Source organism: Oxyura jamaicensis, chromosome 9, assembly GCF_011077185.1.
Source record: "Oxyura jamaicensis isolate SHBP4307 breed ruddy duck chromosome 9, BPBGC_Ojam_1.0, whole genome shotgun sequence".
NCBI classification, from domain to species: Eukaryota; Metazoa; Chordata; class Aves; order Anseriformes; family Anatidae; genus Oxyura; species Oxyura jamaicensis.
The window spans coordinates 11,294,714-11,315,276 of record NC_048901.1 but is presented as its reverse complement, the minus strand read 5'-3'; the positions used below and the strand labels follow the sequence as shown (position 1 = coordinate 11,315,276).

The following is a 20,563-nucleotide window of genomic DNA, read 5'->3' as shown; positions in this document are numbered from 1 at the left end:
GAGGCCTTGGGCGGGCGGGCGGAGCGCTGGGGACGGGCCCGCTGCCGCCGCCGCCACCGCCTGAGGGAGGCCGAGCGGCCCCGAGGCGCCCGGAGCCGCTCCGAGCCCCCTGCCCGCGCCCCGCCGCCTGAGGGGCGGCCGAGCCGGTGCGCGGCCGGCGGGGAGGGGTAGGGGGTAGGGGGGTGGGCGATGGCGGCGGGTCCCGGGGGAGCGGCGGCGGCGTCGTCGTCGTCGTCGGTAGCGGCGGCGGCGGCGGGCGGGGGAGCCGGGTGGCGGCTGCCGGGGCGGGTGCTGGAGCTGGTGTTCTCCTACCTGGAGCTGCGGGAGCTGCGGAGCTGCGCGCTGGTGTGCAAGCTGTGGCACCGCGTCCTGCACGGCGACGAGAACAGCGAGGTGTGGCGCAGCCTGGCCGCCCGCTGCCTGGCGGAGGAGGCGCTGCGCACCGACATCCTCTGCAACGTGCCCACCTACAAGGGCAAGGTGAGCGCGGGGCCCGCCGCGGCCTGGCGGGCGCCCCGACCGCCGCTCGGGCCGAGCCCGCGGCGGAGCGAGGCGGGGCGGGTGGAAAGCAGCGGGGGTTTTACCTCACCTTTACCCCCCCCCCCCCCCCCGCCCTAGGTCCGTGCCTTCCACCACGCCTTCAGCACCAACGACTGCTCCAGGAACGTCTACATCAAGAAGAACGGCTTCACGCTGCACCGCAACCCCATCGCCCAGAGCACGGACGGGGCCAGGACCAAGATCGGCTTCAGCGAGGGCCGCCACGCCTGGGAGGTGTGGTGGGAGGGCCCGCTGGGCACCGTGGCCGTCATCGGCATCGCCACGAAGCGGGCGGCCATGCAGTGCCAGGGCTACGTGGCCCTTCTGGGGAGCGACGACCAGAGCTGGGGCTGGAACCTGGTGGACAATAACTTGCTGCACAACGGGGAGGTCAACGGCAGCTTCCCGCAGTGCAACAACGCGCCGAAATACCAGGTGAGCGGGGCTTGGCGCGGGCTGCTGGCAGCTGGCCTGCGGGGCCGGCTTCCCTAGCGCCTCACAGCCGCTTGCTGAATTGGGCCTACATGCCCATCCGAGCATCTCTTTGCCATCCCTGCAGAAGGTAGGCAATTTTGCTTCTTCTCCTTAGTTTTTTTACCCCTTCCTTATGTTACACCTGTTCAGCCTGCCTGGTCCTCTGTCACCTCGCTGCTTCTATCTCAAATATCAGGCGAGGCCCTTGTATCGTGGGTGGTGCTTTAACACCACGTTGCTTTTTAAAGCAAAAGCTGACAAGGCTGTTTCAGCTCTCTGGAGTAAGGCTTTGCCCTGCGGTAAGGTGGCCGCGTGCAGTAGGTGTTTCACCCTTTTGTGAGCTGAGGCCGGCGCTCAGGTAAGAGCCTTCGTGCAAAACCCCGCAGAGGCACTGAGTGCTGTGTGCTCACTCTCTGGCGGTCTTCCTGTAGCTGACGTCCTTCAGCTGGGCTATGAAGTCCAGATAATTCCAGGTTATTAAAGAGTAAATGCTACCTCTTTGTCTGTCTAGAAGTGTTTACCTTTGTTCCTCTGGCTGCTTGCACAGCCACGTTTTGACTGCTGGATTTCCTCACGCTGCAACTTAAGCTGCGTGCAGTAAAATCCCCATCTGGTAACGTCATGGGTTGGTATGAATAACGCCTTGCGTGTCACTTGTGCGTGAAGATCTCTGCATTAACTGTTACCTTATATTTATAAATTTCACCTGAAAGTTCACTGCCAAGCAGTTAATTCTGTCTAGGAGCTATACCTGCCATTTTTGCAATTAATAACTGAAAATAACGTAATTAAAGACATTTAGATGTCACGTTTCCTGACGTGATTGGCTCAGCACTTGCCCGGCTTGCCCCTTTGCAGTCACTTCCTGCTCCCCCTGACTAGGCCTTTCTGCAGCAACGGGGTGAGGAAGGGTTTTAAAGCCAAGAAAACTCTCGTGGGGACTCGAGAGTGAATGGTGCTTGCAGTCGCTGCTTTCTTCTGAAAAATCACTGAGAGCTCAAACTGGTGATCCTTTAAAGTATTTTCTGCTTGGTAAGAACGGACAGAGATCTGTACCTGGAAAATATACATAAAGGTAATAGAAATTCGTTAGTGTCAGTTTGTGGAAAAAAATGTCTTGGCTGGAAGCGATCCCCAGCGTTGCAGTTCCCTGGCAGGGATAAGAAGTTTGTGCTATATCATGCTGTGTTTGCTGCTGGTGCCTGCGACTTCTGTTTATAGTTGAAAATAGTAAGGACTAGATAAATGCAGGCAGCATTGTGTATGCCCTGCTCAAAGTCTCTTGCATTCGGTGTTGATTTTGCTCGCCTGTGTGCATCTGTTTGAAGTTTTTCATGCTTACTTTGCCCAGGCTTTGCACTTGTTTCTGCCTTGGTCAGGGAATGCCTGTGACAGTACTTACACGGTCAGGAGTATGTTCTGGTATGCTTTGTCTGTGGCAGTTACCTTTTTAAAACAAGTTCATTGACTTTAAAATTGCTCTTTGTGGACCTTACAGCTCACTGGTAACAAGATACAGAATACAGGTAACTTTGGGCAGAGGCCACTCAAAAATTCCCAGATTTCTGCGTCATTTTGAAGCAGAAACTGCACCGTACACTTGCTCACGGTGCTATCGCAAGGTTCAGGTGCGAAGGATTACGTTGATCATCGTGTAGGTGTTGAGATACAATCTGCCTACTGGAGACAGGCAGGGGAGGTATTTGGGATCTTAACACATACGAGAGAAATTGAGAAATTCCTGTTGTAAAAATAACGTGGTAATGAGAAAAAGGAGAGCCTTGCTTTAATCTGATCTGCTGTAAGACGTGTGGGTTTTGCTTTATTTTTGTGTCTCCATTTGAGTATGTTGACTGTTTTTCTGTTGTTTTCTTTTTTCTCCCTCCTCTCCTACCTCTGTTTCCAGATAGGTGAAAGGATTCGAGTTATCCTGGACATGGAAGACAAAACGTTAGCATTTGAGAGGGGCTATGAGTTCTTGGGAGTTGCGTTCAGAGGACTGCCAAAAGTTTGCCTGTATCCGGCAGTGTCTGCTGTGTACGGTAACACAGAAGTGACTTTGGTCTACCTGGGAAAACCTTTGGATGGATGACATGGATCGTTTCGTTGGGACGTCAAGATGTGGATGATTGGGAGGAGAAATCTGCATGTTGGTTAGAGGGAAACGTGTATTTAAAAAAAAAAGTGTGGGTGTGTGTCCAAGAACCATCAAGGAAACCGTACAGAATTTTGAAACGGAGGACCAGCCATACTTCAGGAATTGTGTTACATTTCCTCTTTCTACCAGGCCAGAAAAATCCTCAGGGTTGCAGTTGGTTGAGTGGGAAGCTGACACATGCATGTTGCAACAGATTTCATTGCTAAGATGGCAGTGCGTGACCTCAAATATTTAACGAAGGATTTGATATAAAACTGCTTGAGGAAATTAACCTGAGATTTGTAAGTAGCGTGTTTTGTGAAAGACTCCCATTTTAAAACTGCTTGTTCCTTTCCTTCCCTCCTTTGGGCCGGCACGGGTACCAGAGGAGAGCAAGTCTGGTTGGGTTTTATTTACCGTTTTTAACATACTGAGAAGCATGGTCTGTCCGGACTGCCCTTCTCCAGTATAACGATATAAAATGTGTGCAGCTATTTTTAAGTGTATTTTAAGAATTGTATATATAGACCATGTTGAAGAGAACAGTTAAAACAAAAGAAAGGGTTTGCTTTATTCTAACTGGAATATAATTTCTTAAAGGGAAAAAAAAAAAAAAACAAACCACTACATCAGAAAAACCTTGGGCAGGTGTATAACATTCATGTAAATGTACTTCTTCTGTTGTATTGTAAAGCATTTTGGGATGCTTTTGTGGAGTACGGTGCTACATTGGCTCATTTTCTGTGTAGCTGAAAGCTTCCGTAGCTTAAACGATAGTTTTGTTCTCTGTAGGAAATGCAAAAAGTGTGCCCTGGAAGTTTTGTTTTGCCAGAATTCACGGTCCGCCTCTAAGAAAGGAAGCTGCAACACAGTGCTGAGCTTGTCTTCCTTTCGAGGTCAAAAAATACAAGCTTTTAAAAGCGTTCTTACGCTTTCTAATCGCTGTAGTGAAATGATTCAAAAGAATGAGGAGGCAGCGTTCAGCTTTTTAGTCGATCTTAGTTTCAATTTAAATGGCTTTTCAAGGCTTTACGACTTCACCTTTCTTTAATTATAAAATCCCTCGGTACCCAAGTATTCACTTGCCAGCTTTCAGTCAGGACTGGCAGAATTCTCGCCTCCGTTTGATGGGGATTCTGGACTGGGTTCAATGTTTGTGCTTTTTACTTTGCACTGTTTTTCTAAAATCCTCTTAAAAAACTGCCTGGTGTGTCACCGCTCTGGCACGTGCAGGCTGAAGAGGCTGTGCAGCTGAGGGGTGTGGGAAGGAGCTGCTTTCTGGGGAAACGGAGGTGGAAGGGTCTGTAGAGAGCTGCAGAAGGGCTCCTTTTAAAATAGGGACTGAAGCCTGTGAGCCCTCTGGTTATCTCTCTGCTCTCATTTCTCGTTCATTGGTGTTTCCCAAAGCTTCGCAGAGCGAATTGAACAGTTTTGGAGTTATTGATGGTGTGCTGTTCAGAGAGGGTGGAGGAAATCTTTATACAACCTCTTTTTGTTTTTTTTTTTTTGCATTGGAGAATGTGAATTGCTTGACCTCAGACACTGACAGTTCTCTGAGCCAGGGGGGAATTTCCCTTAGGCTGTGCTCGTTCACCCCCCAGTACTCACCTGACGTGAGGAAAGTGGCACGAGCAGGTGACTGAGGTGCCCAGCCTGCTGCTGCAGAGCTCTCCTTGGAGTGCTTTTTGCCCAGTGGGTAACCAGGTTCTGCACTGGAACAGAGTATACACGTTATTACCATTTAAAAGGATTTAAAAGTATTTATTTGTTTTGTGTGTTGTTTATTGCTTAAAGGCAGTGTTGAGGTCAGTTCCTCTTGGCTGTTAAACAAAATGTGCAGTGAGAAATGGTGCTTAAATGGTACTGAGAGCAACCGAATAAATGGAGAGAGGCTGGCACGAAGTGAGTACCTGTTGGAAGAGTCAGTTACAAGCTTTGATGGTACTGGACTGTAGGGAACATGTCTAAATAGCAGAACCATGTGGCATGAGGTAGGAAAAAAGGAAACAAAACCCTGTCCCGTTTCTGAGAGTAACATCTTCACTGAGGTGTCAACGTGTTGGCGCAGTCCTGAAAAATGTGACTGCTGCGCTGGCTCACGAATCCAATTAGATGTAAGTAAACCCTGAGAACTTCAGAGGAGTTTCATTCACAAATTAAGATTGATTTCCATTTTTCAGACTGCGTCTTGCCCTATGAATAATTTCCCTCTAAATTAGAAATGGTGAAAGTTGAACATTCCTTAAGGGTGGGTTTGGGGGGACTCACTTATGTAAGACTATAAGTTATTCCTGGAGACCAATGCTGGCTGTACAAAATATTAAAATAAACTCTGCTATAATTCAGAAGGGTATATCTGTGTGTATTGTTGTAATGACATCTGTGGTGTGCTGATAGGAAAAAATGGAGTAGCAGTTTGGTGTGTCCAAACAAGGATTCTTATCGCTGGGACGATGACGGCGCTGGGACCCTGCGATCTGCTGCATGAAGAGACATCTGGTGGTTACGAGGACCTGAAGGCTCGGTAGTTTAATAGCTGTGCTCGTGACATTACATCCTCTGAGGCGGGGATGCTGGCGCGTGGCAGCATGGGAAAAGGCTTTCCTAGCAGCTGGAGGTCTCCTGACGCAAATTACCGAGCCGCAGAGGAGGTATTGTGCTCGCTGCCGAGGCTGCACTGCCCTGCTGCCGAACAGAGGTGTCTTCCTTCCGAGCATAGCTGCTCAGCTTCTCTTTCTGTAGCTTTCAGTATGGAAGTGCAGTATTTCTTGGTACTTACTGGAAAAAGTAAGGATTCCAGGTTGAATTCTACCCCGCAGCAACAAGATCCAAGATGAGTGGTGGTAGGTAATGAAAGTATGTTTTGATGGTGGACTTTCTCTCCCCATTATTATTCAGATTATTAAAATTAAACACTGCAGGGCGTTTTGCTCTGTCAGGGATGTGTTTGCTCACTGTCAGCGTTTTGCAGGTCTTAAGATTGGGCCGTCGCTGGAAGCAAGTGTGATAGGGAGGGCACGACGGAGCAATACTTAAACCCCATCGATTGTTACTCTGTTAGCCTTTGCTACGTAGGTGTGCTTGCTTGGAGGTGCTTTTCAACTTTTTGCTCACCACCCTTAAAAATTACTGAGAGAGAGGCGGCAGGCCCAGATGTGCACAACTGAAGGTACTTGTGCTACCAGATCCAATTTAACTCCTCTCCCTCGTTATTTCTGAAGAGCCTTTGTTAAGCTGGGTATGTGTTACACATACATCTGTGTATTTGGCTGGTGACGTACAGCTGAGACTTTTGACTAACCAGGCAGCTGTTTGCTTGCAGCTTTTCTCACTTGGTAAATCATTTTGAGACCGACTTTATTCATCTTCTATACTTGGAACTTGGAGTACTTAGAAGAAAGCAGATGGTGAGCTTGCCCTTGGAAAAAAAAGAGGCACCCCCTGCTGCCACCTGCACGGTGGTTCGTGCTGGTGGGACAGCAGGATTGTCAGCCCCTCCTGTGTTGCCTGTGTCTCCCGAGCAGCTTTGAGAACCAAATGAATCACGCAGCTGGAGCAGCGATTTCTGACACGGACATGTGAGTCAGCGAGGTCCTGCAGCATGCCTGAGCCCATTCTGCAGCACTGGGAAGCCGGGAGACACCGCTTCTCTCCTTGAGCTGCAGCCAGCACGCCTCCTCCGGGCTGCTCAAGAGAGACGTGCTCAAGAGATATTTTGAAATAATAAAGATTTAATACATGTAAGATTTAATACATGTAGCCAAGCCCTGTGCTAAGGCATTGCTGTTTACTTTTTACTTGTTTTGCAGCTTTTCCAGTCTAAGAGCACTAAGAAGCCTTGCTGACTCAAGTGCATGCCTGCTTACCGGGATTCACGTGGTGCTTGTGCAGATGTGTTAGCTTCTGCTCGGCTGTGCTGGCTTCAGGCTGCTGCTTGGCTCTGGGTAGCTCCTTGGACTGGCTGTCCAGCGCGTTCAGCGCGTGGATGAACTTCACTCATGCCACACCAAGTTCTTGTTTTGCCAGAAGAGATCAATTGCCAGTTGCAAATTTAATTCCAGGGCTTTGTGCAGCTTGTGGGCGTAGTTCAGACAAGGATAGTGATTTCACTTGACCTAAAATTAGCTGGATGTTGTAGAGGCATCAAGGAGAGGTCAGATGTGCATTTGGTAGCTCGTGTGGGTGAGGGACGGCGTTACAACCCTCTGTATCTCCTGGAGCTTTCGACGTGGTAAGTTCTTAAACACCTGTGCAGGTATGTATGGCTGAAGGCCAAAGAGCTGAGGTGTAACTGAAAGCAGGGCAACATGCTGCAGGATGGGGCAGGGTCCCAAAATCAACCAGATTCAACAGATCATCTTGCAGGAACTGCTGGGGGAGGGCTTGCTTTCAGCCAGGAGCGCAGGAATGCTTGGAAACACTGCGTGAGGCTGAGCAACTGTGGTCAGTAATCAGAGGAGACGGTGTTGTGGTTGGGAGCTCTGAAGCACTTCCCAAAATCTCTTCATCAAGAATTTGCTTTTAAGTGGCAAACTTTGGCTAGTGCTTGTTCAGGGGTGAAGAGGTCTGATGCTGGCTAGCCGAAAATGTGCTGGAAAAAGGGATTCTACAAGTTACTTCGGAGTCAGCTAAACTGAATTATTCTCCCTTACCCAGCTAGTGATTTGACTGCTGTGGTCAAGCGGAACATCATCTGTTCGTGGCTTACACAACTCAGACAGCTCCAGGCTTTGGGATCCTTTACGATATCCCATTTATTTTGATAAGTGAGCATTTGGTTTATCAGTTGAATAAAACACTGATCTATTTGCAGATGTAAGTCTGCTGTGAAAACTGGTGGGAGATTAGCTGCTGGTCCTCTGATCTAGTCATACCTCACGTATGGGGAGGAACATAAAAAATCAAAATTAATTCCTTCCTTGCTGGAAGGAACTAAAAAAAAATAAATCAAAATGCTGTGGGAAAACTCACTCTTCTGGGGAGATTTTTTGAAAACCATTTTTTCTGCTTAAAAAGCAGCAGTGAGCGTGCATTTCTGGGAGTCCTGTGTGTGCCTTCTACTGGCAAATGCCATTTGGTTTTGTAACGTTTGGCTGTGTTTCAGGTGACAAAGCTGGCTGGGAGCAGATGGCCCTGATCCGGTGGGCCGTGTCGGTGAGCCCTGTGCTGAGGCTGAGTTTCTCTTGCATCGGATGTGTCCGTATTCTTCTGCCTCTGAACCCAACTGGAATGCGTTAGCTTTTCTCCCCGTTTGCTGATGATCTATATTCTAAAATTTCCTTGACACAGGGGATGTGTTTTCCAGATGGCTGCCTCTATTTTTTTCTCTCCCGTTTTCGCTGCGATGCTAACAGCAGCGATGAATTAAAATAACATTCAGGCTGGTAATGGTTTGATCATGCAACTACGTGTAAAACTTGTTTTCTCTAAGTATTTGAGAGGTAACCAACCCTTGGTGATTCCTGAGCCTCTGGGTTTCAGTACTGATATCTTTGTTGTAGCTGATCTTTACGTTATTCCTCATTTTGTCTTTATTACCGTATTATTTTATTATCTGTATGAGCTTTATGTTTTCTGTCTGCTGGGAGTTGCTGGAACGCTCCTGTTTAACTGCAAGCTGCTGGTTTGTAACATTCTGCTTAAAGTTTAGGACTTGGAAGTGCTCCCTGTCTTTCCTTAGGTGTTACAGACCGTGGTTTGTTTTTTCCCTTGTCTTCTCGTCTTCTCTCCCTTTGTTACCCTCTTGAATCTGCCTTTCATCATCAGCTGTGTAGAAGGGAATTTCCCGCTGGTCCGATCACCTCCAAGCGTACATCCACGGTTACAGAAGCTCGAGGTGTTATAAATAGCTCTGGATGCTGGCAAGAACACAACTGCAAGAGCTGTCTGTGCCGCCGTTCTCCACACGGGCTGGTTCTTGCATGATGCGGGTAATTCAGTGGCTTCTGTGGCCAGGAAAGTGCATCACTGAAATCTGTTCTGGGATCCTTTTTCACATGGGCAATACGGGTTTTTAAATGGGTAGGAGGACGATGTGCTTGGTTTCTGTAAGAGATACTAGACTACCTCGCACTGAGGTATAATTCAGTCTAAAGGAAAAATTAATGAGGTGGTAAATGAGCACTGAAAGCTTTTCCAGCAGTGATGCCGGATCTGCTAATTTCTCCTATACGCCGCGTTTTTCATTCTGTTATACGTAGTGTGACTTCAGAATGAATTCTCACACCTCCCCACAAGAGGGCAAAGTTAACAGCGCTGCAGGAGCCCGTACCTTGAATTTCCAAAGCTTAGTGCAAAACTAGGGTTTAATGTGGAACCTTCTCCACTAATGTTACCTCCATTACCCCTTCTGCTTTTGTTTTTTCAGGGGATGCAGAAGTAGAGTTTTTGAAATATACTTCTTCATTTGAACCCTTGATCCTGAAATTAGAGTTTATTAAGATTTATTTTCCCTGACAATAACCTGAGCTGGGACTTCACAATCACCTGCAAAGGCAGGAGGGGATTTGGGAGGCTCAAACCAAACATCACCACGGCTGTTCAATGGCAGAACATGCCTCTAGTCGGTCACTTACCAGTCTGTTTATTCACAGACCTGCTTTTCTTCCTTTCAGGCACGTGTGATCTGTGGTCAAAAGATTATTTTAAATAAATCAGTAAATAAAAATATTCCACTGCAGTTGAAAGAAGTGGTTGAAGGGGGACTTTAAAATAAAACTGGCTGTATATTGCAAGTGGTGTTTATTCTTCTGCAGTTTTGCAAGCTGAATGAACAAGGGTGTCTCCTTCCTGCTGTGCCTGCACATGCAGATTTGTTGTGAGCTGGCTGGAGTTGTTTCATGTTTGCTTGATTTATTTTAATTTTTTAATCCAGATTGCTCTACTGTTGTTAAAAGCTCTTTGGTTATATGTTTACCTGCAGGCAGTGTTTGAATGGAGAATAGTATGAAGGTACAACCTTGTCTGTTCTTGCCTTCTGTGTGAAGTGCCTGATCTTCTCATGAGCTCCCACTTTCTGCAGCTCAGCCTCCAGTAATTTTATCCAGAAGCAGCAGGAGCACCGAGTGCATGCGAATGAACGGCTGTCCTGGGACGCACAACCTTTGTGGGTCTACGGTGTTTTATTGCTCAGGGCCTGCGCTGTGTCCCCAGGTGTTTTGCTGTGTGTCTTGCAAAGTGATTTTATTTTTTGTCCTTTCTTGAACTTCTGAATTCAGGCTGTGAACTTGTTCTCATTTGCACAGCACAGGTTTCACATCTTTAGAGGCAAACATAAAGCCAGTGACAGATGTGAACACAGCTGGTTTACAGCAGCACGTGTGCTACAGCTACAAAATGTCATTCCCTTGCACACCTTCAGGCACAGTTAGGTACCTGCACCAAGACATACTGGTATCCTTAAGTCCTGCTCTCTTGGTTTAAGTCAGTCCATCAGCTTTGCAGTAAGTTGAGTTGAAAATTGAGGCAAGACAAAGCTGATCAGTAACAGGAAACTCAGCTGTTTTCAACCAAAGTAGGTGAGCATGTGCTGTGTGCTTGAGCCCTCCCTAGACTCCCTGCAGCCGAATAACATGTTAAATCTGGGAGGGAGTGTGGATTTTACTCCATCCACAAAATCCCCTGGTACCTGTTTGTGTGGTACAACAAAGACTACAGCAGCTACAAGAAAGACTTCAGTGGCTGGAAGCTGAGAGCTTGCGCTTGAGGGTATGAGGTTGTGGTGTTTCTTCGGCATCCTACACTTAGGAGAAGTAAAGCCATACCCAACAGCTTTTAAATGGTAATTTAAACAAGTGGGCTCTGCCAGCTTCCCAAAAGGCTATCGATATGTAACTTTGTATTTTTAGTGCTGGATGAACCTGCCAATAAGGAAATGGATGTTGACTAAAATATTTTTTATGGTATCCCAAATAGTGCAGTGGTTAAAGCGTTGCAGCCCCTGTACCCACGAGCAGCAACAAGCAGTGGATTTCCAGGGAAATCACCTCTTTGGGGTGTTTTGTTGTGTGGTGGGGTTGGGTTTGGTTTTGTGCTCAGGTGATGGAACAGTTTCCCCCCATCTGAGATGGGCACCTGAGCCCTTACGGAGCCTGAGGGTAGGATCTCATGCTTTGTAAACTGCTGAGATACTTTTATTTCACTTTTAGCGTAAAATCAGCTGTGAAGTGAAGACTTTTAGCTGCTCTTCTCAGTGAGAAAAAGGAGCACAGGAGAGGAGGATCTGCTGCATTAACAGCATCTGCCTGAGCTTTCCCCCTTGTGTTCCTGTATTAAGTGTTTGCACATGGGGGTGAGAGGACAATGTCAAATTGAAACCCGAAAGCCTATGCTGAGCGTCTCCCAGATGTAGCTGCAGGGATGAGGTCTCAGATGGGACAATGCCTCTTCAGGTTTGACTTTGTTTAAAAAATGCAGAAACTCATGTCCTGGCACGCTTTTGTTTTCTTACACAAGTTCAAGGACTATGCCCAAAGTGCAAGAGGGCACTCTGGTCCTGAAACCCTGCAGGCTTTGTCACTCATCCCAAAAGTGCCAGGGAGGTGAGATGCTGAGCCCAAAGGAAGAGGAAGATGACTTGGGAGGGTGACCATGGTGGCTTGCTCCCAGCACGGATGGCAACGCGCCCTGGGGAGTGCTGTGGCGAGGCAGGGCCCTCGGCCCTCCTGACCGGCAGGGCAAGCAGGGTGGGGACGTGCTTGGCTTGGTCGGGAGCTGAGATAGTTTCGCTTCCCTTTGCATGAAAGACACAATTTCTCACTTCTCTTCAGCAGAACAGCAGCAGGAAGGGAGTATGTGTGACTGCAGAGGGGAGCTGGTTTTCATGCCAGCTTGCATCGCTGAGTGATGTAATGGCAGAAGCTTTCAATACCTTCTCGTTCTGGTGACCAAAGAGCCTCCAAGTCCTGGCAGTTTTACCCTAAAACCTGCAGTAAATGCACTGCGATGGGCCAGCTGCTTATGCCACTGGCCTCAGGTGCGTGCATCTCCCGTGGGTCCCCGCTGGAGGCCCGCAGCCCCGCCACACGCTGCCGGCCGAAGCCTCCCCCTGCGGGCAGCAGGCCTCAAACCCGGCCTGGGCATGGCGGGTGGACGAGGGCGGCGGGAGGCAGCGGCTGGGGAAGTGAGATCGCTTCTGCGGCTCTCCTCGGCCCACTTCCTCCTCATTTATGTTGTGTGCTCTGGCAGAGGTGGGAGCAGGGAGAGCGGAGACCACAGGGACGGAGCCGCCCGTGCTGGATCTGGCCCGGGGCCGGCGCTGCCCGCTGGGAAGAGGATGTGGCTGAGCCACTGACCGGCTCCCCTCCTCCCTTCCTTCCCACGCTGTGCTTCCAGAAACGATCTTTTGCTTTCTACTAAGACCTTCTTGGCCTCCCTCTGGGCCCCTCGGGGGATGCTTGCTCCCTTCAGGCACCGGGGCTGAGGGGGGCTCCTCTCTGGCGGCGGTGCCGTGGGCTCCTGCTTGGAGTACAAGTCCTGGGCCGAACACCGGCGGCTCGCCTGGGCCCCTAGTGCTGGGCTCGTGGCTCGGTGCCGGTCTGGTGGGTTGTTTCCTTCCCCACAGGTGTCGGTGTGAGAACTGGTGCCTCACTGCAGAGGCAGGCGAGCAAGCGAAGCCCCGCGCTCCCTTCCGAGCAGCTTTGGAAAGCGATACCCAGAATTAAAGACCCCTTCAGATGCCCTCTTTTCACCCCAAAACCTGGTGTGAGCTGGGAGGCTCCTGCTGGCTGCAGACAGGGGAGCAAAGGTGGGCTTTGCTGCAGTGAGCAGGTAAAAGTGGAGCACGGGAGTCACAGCTGGCCCAGCCGAGGATGTTCTGGTGGCGGCATCCACTGGCACGGCAGCAGCTGCAAAACCCGAGGCTTTGCAGCCTGGAGTGTTAGTTTGGTTGTTAACACCAGTGCTGGCACGAGTTTCCTTGGAAGAAGACAGAGGGTGGCTGGATAAATAAGCAAGCAGGTTGTTCTGGCAGCAGCTAGGGTGGAAGAAAAGGAAAAAAAAAAAAAAAAAAAAAAAAAAAGATTTTGAAGCTGATTATAGATTGATTTGTTTCTTGGTTTCCACTGCTCATAGTTCATCTTAAACTGCCAGGCATCTGGCAGCTTCTGGGATAGGGCAGAGCTTCAGCAGGTAGTGCTGCTGTATCCAGAGCAGGTGGTTAAGTTAAGGGACTTCTTCACTTAAGGGACTTCTTCACTTGCATCATCTTGATACCTTGGCATTCACTGTGCACGCTTCAGCCACGTGGCAGTTTGAAAGATTTGATGTGGGTTTTAAAGATGGATTTTCTTTAATTTTCTGAGTCCTTCCCAGCCTGTATTTAAACAGTTTCCCATGTAAAAGGCTTTTTTTACAACCTGAACCCCCCAGCATCTGACGGGCCCTGCTCTGGGCTGGCAGAGGACAGGGTGCTGCTCCCACCCCTGTCCCTCAGGGGAGATGCTGGTCGTTCTGCTGCCGCTGCTCTGGCCGCTCAGATGGGGTGCTGCTGGTGACAGACCCCTGGCACAACCCGCTTTGAGGTCTTGAGCCCTCCTAATGTTTTCTGTAATGCTGTTTGTGGTTTCCATGAGCCTGGACATCGTCGTGTTTCTGTAGGTATTGATCTAAAGTCTCGCAAAGCAGCTGCTTCTTCCACCCATCTCTTTTCATGCTGCATCCTCCCCTCGATGGGCAAAAAGCTGGGGACTGAGCTCGGCCGGAGGCTTTCCTGGGATGTTTTGCACCATCCTGAGGTGATCTTGGAGGTCTCTTCCAAACTAAATGATTCTGTGATTCTGAGCATTCTCCCCTGCGGAGCTGCTCATTTAATTCCCTCCAGTTCTCCACTGCTGTGGCAGCAGATGCAGCCTGGGGAGAAATGTTTCCATTTCACTTTGCCCCAATGGCCAGGGCTGTGGTCTTGCTGGGGGGGGGGGGGGGGGGGGAGGGAACAAAATCAGTGGAAAAAATCACATTTCTTGCAGTAGAAGAGAAGGGCACACTGGTGTCTGCTGGGCATCAGAGGCAGCGGGTTGCTGGTTTCTGTCGCAGTTTCTCCATTCCCCCAGGCACTGGGTGCGGAGGTTTGGGGCGACCAGGTGGAGCTGCCCCTTTTCTCAGGATATGAGCTCCACAACCTGAGGGTCTGTAAAAGGAAAAAGATGGGAGGTTGGATGGAAGAGGCTGGGTATAAAACCTTATGGAGGGTCCTGATCATTTTCTGTAGCTGCAGGAATTGCTGCGGCACACTTGGGCACCTCTGCAAGCCGAATCTCCTTCATTTTAGCCCAGCCGTGCCATTGAGCTGGATTGAAGCTTCATAAAGAGCCAGTCAGACTGGCAGCTCAATCCCTGTGCCTTTACTGTGCCAGTAAAAAAGAAAAATCCCCAAACGTGCAGCTGGTCTTTACTGGGAGAACTCGCAGTGGGGCGTGTGATGCTGCTTGGGAGGAAGAGGAGGGGGGCAAGCGGCAGCTCTGGGGCATTTTCAGAACTCCCTGGCTGCAGGATGTGGGGAAAGTGTGAAAACAAGGGTGCAGCCAGGGGCCTGCGTGCGGCGCTGGGCTGCAGGGAGTGGCCCTGGTGTGTGGCCGCTTTCTGTAAAGGGCGGTGTGGGGGGCTCGGCTTCAGCCAGCCAAATTCACTGACATGGGATGAAGTGCGGGATAAAACCCAGTTTTCTCTCCCTGGACCACCAAGAAGCTGGCAGGGGAGGCTGCTTCGACCCTTGGGGCACCACCTGACTTGGTGGCACTGTGTGGATGTCATCGAAAGCTCTCCCAGGAGCCCCTGGATCAACGGGGAACTGCGTATGGTCGCAGGTGAGGATGCTCGGTATTAAGGTTTCCCAGCCCTGGGGGGAATCTCTTCCAGCTCCTGCCTTCCTGCCTGTCAGGTGAGTGGTTTTGGTGTGGGCTGGGCTCGTGGCAGGGTTTTGGGGATGAGGAGTGGGTCTGTAGTTATCGGCCGGTCTCAGCACTTCATGTGACCTAGAGCAACACCCTGGGAATCTTGCCCTGCTGTGGAGTTTCTGACATCTGCTCTGCTTCGCTTGGCCCACGAGTGCTTCTCTCTTTTCCTTCTTGATTTTTATGCTTCAAACTTCCTTGAAAATGCAGGAAATGAAACCACAGGGCTTTTTTGTCAGTGACGTGGGAGCGCTGAGTGTCCTTCCAGAGAAGAAATGAAATTTAAAGTGAAGGCAAAAAGAAAAATAAACTTATCTCCCCGGTCATGTGCAGGAGCCCGAGCACCCCTCGGCACAGGTGTCCGGCGGGTCAGGGTGACCCAGGCAGCGGTCCCTGGGGGGGCACGTGGCATGCTGCGATAAGCTGGCTGCCCCATCACTGGCTGCACTTAAGCGGGGAATTGGGGTGCGTGAGGACCCTGGGATCGAGCTGCTCGACCCACCTTCACGTTGACTTTTGCATCGGTGTTGGTGCCTGGGAGCTCCCTGCTTTGGGGTGGGCCAGACTTGCACCCTGGGCGCTGGCTTTGCTGAAATCCGGAACATCCCCGGAGTTTGCTCAACATCCAAAAATCTCAGCTGGGTGCTGCAAGAGGCTGGGTGCTGGTGTCCCAGGGGTGCCGAGGGGAACAATTCTCCACTGGGAAGTGCATCCCTGGCCTCGTGTCGAAGCCTGGGGCTGTCAGGGGGTTGGAGGGACGCAATGTGGGAGCGCCTGCGGCACCGCTGCCCAGTGGGCGGCTGTTCTCTGCGGCCAAACCCAACCAACCCCAAAGGGCCCTGGCTCTGCGCTGTGGCCGTGCCGAGCCCCGGGGCCCTGCCCGCGCCCCCCTCCCTGCCCACCCCGTGGTTCCTCCTTGCTGCCGGGCTGCTTGTGAGTGCATGACCCGGGGTGCGATTGCCGAGATCAAGTAAGCGAAGTGCCTCGCCGCGCTCGCTGCCTCCATGTGACTGCAGTTTCCGTTAGCTCCTTCCGCAAAGGCTAACTCAGCGCCGAGCCAGAGAGCGGGTGGGAGAGTGAGCCAGCGGCTCACCCCCAGCCTCGGCCCCCCGAGAGCCCCCCGAGCGTGGCGGTGGAGGGGCCGCTGGGCACAGGATGCGCTGCTGCGCGCCCCGCGTGCCGCCCCGGGCGGTGAGTACCTGCCCCTGGTACCCCACGGCCCCGCCGGGGGGACGCAGAGGGGGGAAGGAGCTGCTGATGCTGGGGGAGGCCAAAGCTGGGCTGCGAGGAGGTGGCGGTGGGGGGAAAGGCTGAGCTGGGGTGGGGGGAAGCGGCTCAGAGGGGTTTGGGTGCCAGTGCTGAGCTGCAGCCCAAGCCCGTGGGGTTTTGGGGAGCAGTGCTGTGGTGAGGACACGGTGGGGTCCCTCTGTGCTGTGCTCTGGCACAAGGCGCTGCTGGGGGTGAGGGCTTGGAGGGGCTGGAGAAATCACCCCACCCAGAGAAGGGTCTTCCTGCCCCTCCCCTCCCCCCCGATTAATAAACGCCTATTTCACATTGGCTTTTGGCTGTCCCATGGAAGGAGATGAGCCTGGATGCGTCCCCTGCTTCCTCTGGGATGTGAGGCTCCAGCTTCTCGGTCTGCCAAAAATAACCTCCAATTTCTTCTTCAAACACTGGCAGTTATGAAAACGCTGCTCGCCGAGCCCCCGGCAAGACCTCACTGCTCATTTGCCTGAGGTTCAGCTTTTCCCCAGATGCAAATACCATCAGCTCCGGTTCCACAAAATTAGCAACCGTGGACCTCGTATTGAAAAGCAGCCGCTTCCCCGGCTGCACCGCGGCACCGCGGGGTGGCAGCCAGCAGCAGTGGGTGCTGGAGGGGACACGGTCTGCTAGCAGTGGGGTTGGTGACCCTGGGGGGCACCGGGGAGGGGGCTGTGAGCCCTGTGAGGCAAGGAAGCCTCTCCTCGAGGGTTGCAGCTGAGCACGCAGCTCAGTTGAGCAGGGCATGGTGCTCGCAGCTGTAGGAGGAGCCCATCACCTCTGGGAATCCAGGCAAGCACTGAGGGCAGGAGGGTGCACAGCTGCCACGGTGGGTCCCCTGGGGAAAGCCGGGCCTTTCGGGATGAGCAGGGCTGCAGCTTCTGACCCTCTCGCCTCTGTCCCCACAGGAGAGCCGCTGCTGAGATGGAGGCCCTGCTGCCCGGTCTCTCCCTGCTTCTGGTCCTGCTGGCAGCGGGATGGGGAAATGGGGTGGGCGCAGCCTGGGCGATGTCTCCTGGTGGCTGCAAGCATGTAAGTCCTCACTTTCACAATTGTTGCCCTTCTGATCTCCTGATCCTGCCCTGCAAATCCCAGGCACCTCAGCACCTCCAGACCTGCCCTCCCAGATACTGGCCTAGCACTGGAGTTAGCTTCAGTGCTAGGACTGGGCTTGGACTGGGATGCCAAAGCTTTGTCTGTGGAGCCACCACCTCCATCCCTGCTTTGCTCCCCAAAATTCTCACTCTGCCCCATCTCCTCCTTCTCAAAGAGGTCTGCTTCTTGCTTTAGGTGCAGAGCACCGCAGACTGCACTGGGAGATGGCTGAGCTCTGTCCCAGGAAATCTTCAAGGTGATATTGAAGAGCTGTTGCTCAATGACAACACTATCCAGGTCCTGGGCCGTGCCTCTCTGCTCCCGTACCCCCAGCTGAAGCATCTCAGCTTGTCCAAGAACCGGCTGAAACTCATCGAGCCTGGCGCCTTCCTGGGCAGCCAAGGCCTCCACGTGCTCTCCTTGGCAGACAACCTCCTCTTCACCAACTACTCGCAGACAGCAGCTGCTCTTTCTGCTTTGCCAGCCTTGCGGACACTTGATCTATCTGGAAACTGCCTCACTGAGGACATGTTATCGGTTTTGCTCCTGAATCTGCCATCCTTGGAGTCCTTGTCAGTGGCCAGGAACATTATCATGAGGCTGGACTCATCTGTCTTCACCAACTTGACGCAGCTTTTGGAGCTGAACCTGGAGAAGAACTACATCTTTGAGATTGACCAAGCTTTTGAAGGGCTGCAGAAGCTGCAGAGGCTCAACATAGCTTATAACTACATGCCATGCATAGTGGACTTTGGCCTGACCCAGCTCAAGGTGCTCAATGTCAGCCACAACATTATCGAGTGGTTTCTGGCCTTTGAAAATGATGACCTCTTTGAACTGGAGGTGCTGGACCTGTCCCACAACCGGCTCCTATTTTTCCCTGTGCTGCCCCGGCAGAGTAAGCTGCACTCCTTGCTGCTGAAGGACAATGAGTTGAGCTTTTATCAGCGTCTCCCCAACGGCACTTCCCTCGCAGATGTCACCGTGCAGTTCCTGATCATTGATGGCAACTCCACCAACATCACCACGGTCAACCTCTGGGACGAGGTCTGCTACAGCAACCTCTCCTCCCTGCGTCTCCTGGACATGAGCCAGAACCAGTTTTGGTACCTGCCGGAGGGCTTCCTGGCCAAGATGCCCTCCCTGACCCACCTGAAGCTCAACCAGAACTGCCTGGAGACATTCCACCTGTCAGAGGAGGACCCCTTGGCCATGCTGACGGACCTTGACCTCAGCCAGAACCAGCTCGTGGAGCTGCAGGTGGGTGCCGGTGCCATCCTGCCCAGCCTGCAGCTCTTCAACCTCAGCACCAACAGGCTGCGGGTGCTCCCTGCCGAAGTCTTCACCTACACCAGGAAGATCACTACAGTTGACCTCAGCCGCAACCGGCTTGACCTGTGTCCCCAGCCGGCTGTTGCAAGCGAGGTGGAGAGTCCTCCCTGCGTGGACATCAGGGGAATCGAGACCTTGAGTCGCCTCTACTTGGCTGGCTGTGGTTTGCGGGGACTGGACGGCCAGCCCTTCCGAGGGACATCGCTGACACACCTGGACCTCTCTGACAACCAGCAGGCCCTGGCTGGGGACCCGGGGTGGCTTCAAGACCTTGCTGCCACACTACGGGTTTTGTCCCTCCGGAACACCAGCCTCTCCTCCGCTGTGGTGGACTTCTCTGCCTTACAGAGCCTCGTGGCCTTGGACTTGTCAGGGAATTCACTGAGCGCGCTTCCCGCGTCTCTGAGCGCCGTCAAGCTGCGCAGCCTCGACCTCCGGGACAACTGCCTCCCGGCTCTGCCCACGGACGTGGCGCGGACGCCCCTGGCGAGGAGCCTGCAGGAGCTCTACCTCAGCCGCAACCCCTACAACTGCTGCACGCTGGGCTGGTGGGAGTCCCTGCAGCGCGTGGAGCAGCTGCGTGTCCCCGACGGGCGCGAGGTGACCTGCAGCTATGACTCCAGGACGCTGAGCGCCCGGGCGCTGCCCGAGACCGTCCTGAGGGCCTGCCGCTGGAAGGTGGCCAACCTGGCCCTCCTCTACCTGGTGCTCGCCCTGCCCACCTGCCTGACCCTCCTGGTGGCCTTCGCTGTGGTCTTCCTCATGCTCAAGCAAAAGCTGCTAAAAATGTTGAAGAGCCGGTGCGGGGCATCCAGCCCTTACTGATGGATGGGGACGAGGAGGAGAAAGGGCCAGTGGCACTCAGGATGGTGAGCGTGGGCGAGACCTTGGCCATGAGACGGAGCGGCTGACAAGCAGCATTTTGGTGCTGCTGCTCTGGGCACGTCCTCGCCCCTGGGCCACCCGGCGGGGAAGTGCTTTCCTCCATACAGGGCGGTTGCTTTTATTTATTCAGCCTGCCACAGCTGCCCTCCACGTCTGCCCAAAGGACGTGCCCAGGGGCCAATGCACCACCCTGGCACGTGGCTGCATGGCGCTGGCACTGCTGAAGCCTGTGGTTGACTCCTGGTGTGAGCTGTGAAACCCCAAAGCCGCCCCGGTGCTTGGGAACTTCCATGGTGACCACTTTGCATTTGTGGGTTCTGGAGGGCAAGGGTTGAAATCTATGTGCAGAAGGTGAAAGAAGTAAGAGTGAGAGCTCTGTCTTGCTGGATTTGTCACTGAAACTTCAGCCTGGATGTCTCTGTGGGATATATCACTAAGAAAAAAAAGGATTGAAACAGTGACGGTGCCCCGAGCAGAACAGTCCCCATCCCCACCCCACCCTGCCCTGGCTGTGGCACTGCCGCTGGCAGCGCCCGGCGTGGCGGTGAGACAAGGTGGTGCCAGCGGGGCGTTTTGGTGCGTTGCTGCTTGGATCCTGGCTAAAAGAGCCCCTTGGAAAGAACCTCGAGTGGCAACGATGTAAAATACTGACCAAAAGTCACGAGAATAAATTATATTGCCAGTACTGTTTTTATCACGTTTATCTTTCCTGGCACCAGTCGGGGCGTGCTCTGTGATAAATGGGCAAGCAAAACCCGGGGGTGCAGAAACCCCAGCGTGGAGCCATGGGCAGGGATGCTACAGGAGGGGAGCCAGCTTAATGTGGAAAGACTCAGGGAAGACTGTCAGATCCGCCTCAGCAAATGGCTGCTTTCTGGCCCTGTTTCAGACAGAAATAGCCAGAAGTGAATCAGGTGCCAGCTGGGGAATCCCTCATGGCTCTAGCCTC

At 52.4% G+C, this 20,563-nt stretch overlaps 2 protein-coding genes across 8 annotated transcripts; both read left to right on the top strand.

Moving 5' to 3' along the window:
* Positions 1–178: 178 nt before the first annotated feature.
* On the top strand, positions 179–5,496 carry FBXO45 (F-box protein 45). Its single transcript, XM_035334560.1, has 3 exons — positions 179–480; positions 619–975; positions 2,921–5,496. The coding sequence occupies exons 1-3, from the start codon at positions 190–192 to the stop codon at positions 3,104–3,106; spliced, it is 834 nt and encodes a 277-aa protein (XP_035190451.1). The 5' UTR covers positions 179–189; the 3' UTR covers positions 3,107–5,496.
* Positions 5,497–5,626: 130 nt separating this feature from the next.
* On the top strand, positions 5,627–20,139 carry NRROS (negative regulator of reactive oxygen species). Of its 7 annotated transcripts, none has more exons than XM_035334554.1 (5): positions 5,627–6,558; positions 6,676–6,891; positions 11,299–12,125; positions 17,211–17,334; positions 17,593–20,139. In XM_035334554.1, the coding sequence occupies exons 3-5, from the start codon at positions 12,085–12,087 to the stop codon at positions 19,552–19,554; spliced, it is 2,127 nt and encodes a 708-aa protein (XP_035190445.1). In that variant the 5' UTR covers positions 5,627–6,558; positions 6,676–6,891; positions 11,299–12,084; the 3' UTR covers positions 19,555–20,139. The 7 variants fall into 7 exon arrangements, with proteins under 7 accessions (XP_035190445.1, XP_035190447.1, XP_035190446.1 ...); XM_035334556.1 differs by having other exon boundaries at positions 5,627–6,891; positions 11,299–11,541; positions 11,923–12,125; XM_035334555.1 differs by having other exon boundaries at positions 5,627–6,891; positions 11,299–11,541; positions 11,920–12,125.
* Positions 20,140–20,563: the final 424 nt, after the last annotated feature.